Genomic DNA, 4,871 nt, shown 5'->3' on the forward strand with positions numbered 1-4,871 from the left:
TAAGTTAACAAATATTGCTGTAAATGTGGTAAAAGGTGACGTTAAAAATTCACAATACTTTTTTAAACATCGTTTGAAGCTAAATGTGGCAAAATGTTGATGTTATTTTCAACGTGAGACACTTTACAAACGGCACCCCATAAACAAACACGTAACAAAGTCCGAAGTTCACAAAATGTGACGGGAGGGATCCATTGCGTTTCGCTGCCCCTTATATTTCGAATCTCACGCCAAACCCGCGAACCGTTTCCTGAATCAGTCACGTGGTATGGCCGGCTCTTTTTTTTTTCTTTTCTTTATTGATCATACTCACATTGCCAGAGATAAACGGAGGGTGGGGGGGTTACATGCGCAAATAAAATAATCCCAATTAAAGATTATATGAAATCATAAAGTGCAGGAGAGAAAACAAAATATACAGTATGTTTCTGGTAGGCCAACACAAAATCATTTCAAAAACATGGAAACAAAGAAAATAATTCTAGAGTCTTTATGGCTTTCTTGTTTTCAGATTGAGTAATTGTATTAATGTATTGTTTGATTTCCTTTTCAAGACGGTAAGTACATGGTATTTGATTACTGAATTTCCGGTTATGGATATGAGCTTTGGCTAAAAATAATATAAAATTAATTATGTAATATTAGTCTATTTGGAGGGATGGGACTGAAAAGAAACCAAACAATACATTACGATACTCCAAAGCAAAATTGTTGTCAATATGCTGACGGATGAAGGTAGTGACATTGTTCCAAAAAATCTGCAGGTGGGGACATGACCAGAAGAGGTGGCAAAGATCTTCTGGAGCCTGTTTACAGAAGGAGCAGAATTCGTTTATGTCTTTTTTATATCTTTGCATAAATAGATTGGAGGGATAGATTCGGTGGATGAGTTTGAGGGATACTTCTTTGGTTTTATTTGTGATGAAATATTTACAAGGGAGGGACCATATGTTTTTCCAAATCAGGTTTGTGAATATATTGTTCCAGTATGATACGACATTGGGGGTACTGATGATTTCTTTTTGGAATAGTGCACGTACAGTACGGTTATTGTTCTTTTTCACTGAGAAGCAGATTCGACCGACTTCTGTCTGCACAGGCTCCAGAGGTAATGGGTCAGTTTCAGGTAATGTGACATTCTTAAACAACATAATTACACCAGAGGGTATTGCATCAAATACTATTGCGTATTCTTTCGGAGGAATAGGAAATGTGTATTTATTTAAGAATTCTGAGTATGATAACAATGTGCCGTTTGGTCTGAGAAGCTGACTGACTAAAGTTATGCCATGGGTGAACCAGTTCTCTATAAAAAGTGATCTGTGTTTGTACAGTATGTCCCTGTTGTTCCAAATATAATATCTATGGGGGGTGAAGTTATGTTTATAAACCAGAGACCAGGAAAGAAGTATCTGTTTATGAAAGTTGGCTAGTTTTGTGGGGAGTTTTTCAATATTGTAGGAGCAGAGTAACAAAAAATTAAGGCCACCAACTTTGGAAAATATGTAGTTGGGAATGAAGTTCCAGATTGATGTTGGGTTTCTAATGAATTGTCTGATCCAGTTGATTTTGAATGTATTATTCAGGGTGGAAAAATCAAGAAAATTAAATCCTCCATTTTCATGGGAATTCATTAAAGTTGATTTTTTTATATAATGAATTTTGTTTTTCCACACAAAGTTATATAGAATTTTGTCAATTGCTGCAGTGGTCTGTTTATTTACATCCAAAGGTATTGCTGTATAGGTGGTACGGCCGGCTCGCGAGGCTTCGAACGTCACCACATACGTCATCAACACAAGCCTTGATACGCGCTTCACAAAAATCTTCCCAGATTACTCGACACACGCTTTGAAGCCTCGACATGGAAGGACACATCACTAACTGCCATCGCGGAGTGCTGCTGCCATGACAGGGGGTACTTGGTCTGTAACAATGTTTGGGTGGGAGGAGCAAATGAAGAAGCATCCACATGAATGCCACAACCCAGTAGTTTCCCAACAGAACACTACACTGTAACAAGATGATTAATGTTATTCACCTCACCTGTCAATGGTTTTAATGTTTTGGCTGATATATCTGGTCTTTCTTTAGGCTGTTCTCATGTATTTATGTTTTCTTAATTTTTACACTTCTGCATTTACCAATAAATAATATCAGGATTATCAGGAAATGTTTTCAGTCAAAAATAGCCAGAGAGACTTTATGAAGCAGTTCTTAAATAAAGTGATGGGCCACTTATATGCTATTTTTTTCTAAAGAATTCACTGGTGTATCAAATGTCTGAAGTTGTGTTTTACCTGATACCCTGTTCTGAATTGAACAGCTGCAGCTAGAACTAATCTCTGATGAGTCTTTGATACGTAACATGCCTGCAGATGGAAAATGGCATCCTGCTGCCAACCCTCCAGTCAGCTCTTCCCTTCCTCGACCTCCATGGAACACCTCGGCTCGAGTTCCACCAGTCTGTCTTTGATGAGCTTCGAGAAAAGCTGATGGAACGAGTTGCCATCATTGCAGAGGGCAAGGACGAGGACAGGTGTGTCATTGGTTGTTTTTGATTTTAAGTCATGTTTTCTGAAGGAACCTGCTTGGATGTTATTTTGCATTGTTTCTCTGAAACTTACAGATATGGGAAGCTTGAAGAACTGCTGGAGAAGAGCTTTCCCCTTGTCAAAATGCCATCCATTCAGCCAGTGGTGATGCAGGTGCTGAAGCATCTACCCAAGGTGAGTTTCTTCAGAACTATTTCTTTCTGTTTCTTTGTAATTGTTTTCCTGTTGAAGAATAAAAATAGTACTGTGGATGTGCATAGTACTGACATTTAACCAGCAATGCTGGGATCACAGACAATGTTTATTGTAACAAGTTAACATGCATACGATCACAGATAGTACAGCCGTTTCAAAACGGCTTTTAATGTGTGAAAGATGTGTGTATTTTATTGTAGTCTTTTTTTTGTTTTGTTTTTCCTAAACGTTTAAATTTTATTTTTCCACAGGGGAAGCAGGTGTACATCAACATTTAATGTATGTCAGTTGTATACAATAAATATACATATCTTCTCACATTAACATACAACAGGGCATTAACAGAGAAATAGCTAAACAAAACAAAAAGCAACAAAACAAAAAATATAACTCCAACCCATTTGTGTTTAATTCATAACAATTAATCGTATTATGAGTAGTGACTAAGGCATTAACAGATACAAGAAAACAACAATACATAACACCTGCATATTTTATAGCTCCTTAACCCTGACCAACCCCGTCCCCACAGATCTTTCTCTAAATTTCACTACATGCTGGATATTTCAGATCAATACATAAAAAAAACCAAATAAGAAGAAAGAGTTTTATCATAGTTATAGTTACGTTGAGTGCCTCCTTCCTAGCCTTGAGCACTACCTGGCCTGCCCCATTCATTCTAGCAACAGAGAGCTCCATAGACATCACCTCTAGAGCAGTCAATCTCTAAACCAAGTGGAACCACTGTTCACCACTGAACCACTGGAATTTCTCAATTATGGGATCAATAAAGGTGTATCTTATCTTATCTTCAGAGAGACGTTTTGTTATTTGGTCCCAGAAATTTTGAACTGATGACACTCCCACATGATATGTAAAAAGGTTCCCATTTGATTAAAATCACATAAATTACAGTTTGGAGAAGTGGTTAAATTAATCATAAAATGTTGCTTTGGTATTAAATAGGTACGATAGATGAAGTTCAGATTTGTTAATTTATTATTTAGATTTTGTGAGGAAAAGGAAACATTCCTCCAAACTCTAGCCCAGTCTACAGATGATTCAGAGCAGTCTTTATTCCATACTTTAGTTATTGCTAACGGGGTCTGTATATGTTCCAACAAAGTGTTTTAAATTGCAGAAACATGTCCTTTAGTTATTCATGATAATTTCTTAAAGGATTCCCTCATTGGATGATTAATAGGTTGTCTGTCGGTCAAAACACCTGCTGCCCGTAAAGCAGAGCATAGTTGTAAATATATAAAAAAGCAGTTTAATGGCAGTTTATATGTTTCCCTCAAATCCTGAAAGCTTCTTAACCAGCATCATTCATGATGTCTCCTAAGCTATGGATACCTGAATTGTACCACTGAGGTGACATAAAATGTTCTCCTCCAGACTTTAATAAACTATTATAAAATATTGGCGTATTAGCATGCGATTTAGATGTCCAATTATATATCTTTTCCATTTTCTGAAAATTTTGAATTGCATGGGCTATTATTGAACCATACTCCAGTTTACATTTACTAACAGAAAGACCTGTAAACAAAAAGCCATTTAAAGGAACTGGTGCCACCAAATTCTTCTCAATATTAAAGCTATAGTGCGTAACTTCTGTCGCCTCCCAGCGGATAATGCGTTATTACAACTAATAAGCCGGCAGCACTTCCATGTACACAGATAACACTCGCCACACACCGTGTACACAGAGTAACACTCGCCAGTCGCCACACACCGTACACAGAGTAACACTTGCTTTGTGGTAGGATCCACTTCTGAACCGTCTCTCGGCCGCTTCTCCGCCATGTTGCTTTCTCTTTCTACCCACGCTCTACCTCTTGCTATGACACTCTCCGCTCTTCCTCCCCCTCCCTTCTTGTTGTGAGGAAGCATTTCCTGTGCGCCAGTGCGGGAATGTCGCTGGTCGACACGCATACTAAAAATGATATACAGTGGTGTGAAAAAGTGTTTGCCCCCTTCCTGATTTCTTACTTTTTTGCATGTTTTCCCCACTTAAATGTTTCAGATCATCAAACAAATTTAAACATTAGTCAAAGATAACACAAGTAAACACAAAATGCAGTTTTTAAATGAAGGGTTTTATTAATGAGGAAGAAA

The 4,871-nt window shown here is 37.5% G+C and overlaps 1 protein-coding gene across 1 annotated transcript in view; it reads left to right on the forward strand.

Moving 5' to 3' along the window:
• nelfb (negative elongation factor complex member B) overlaps positions 1 to 4,871 on the forward strand; it is a 66,977-nt gene that overhangs the window by 11,928 nt on the left and 50,178 nt on the right. Inside the window, exons 2-3 of the mRNA XM_050050345.1 lie at positions 2,379 to 2,539; positions 2,630 to 2,729. Coding sequence (XP_049906302.1) covers positions 2,379 to 2,539; positions 2,630 to 2,729 — 261 coding nt within the window. The remainder of the gene's footprint in view (positions 1 to 2,378; positions 2,540 to 2,629; positions 2,730 to 4,871) is intronic.

Source organism: Epinephelus moara, chromosome 8 (assembly GCF_006386435.1).
Source record: "Epinephelus moara isolate mb chromosome 8, YSFRI_EMoa_1.0, whole genome shotgun sequence".
In the NCBI taxonomy this organism is placed as follows: Eukaryota; Metazoa; Chordata; class Actinopteri; order Perciformes; family Serranidae; genus Epinephelus; species Epinephelus moara.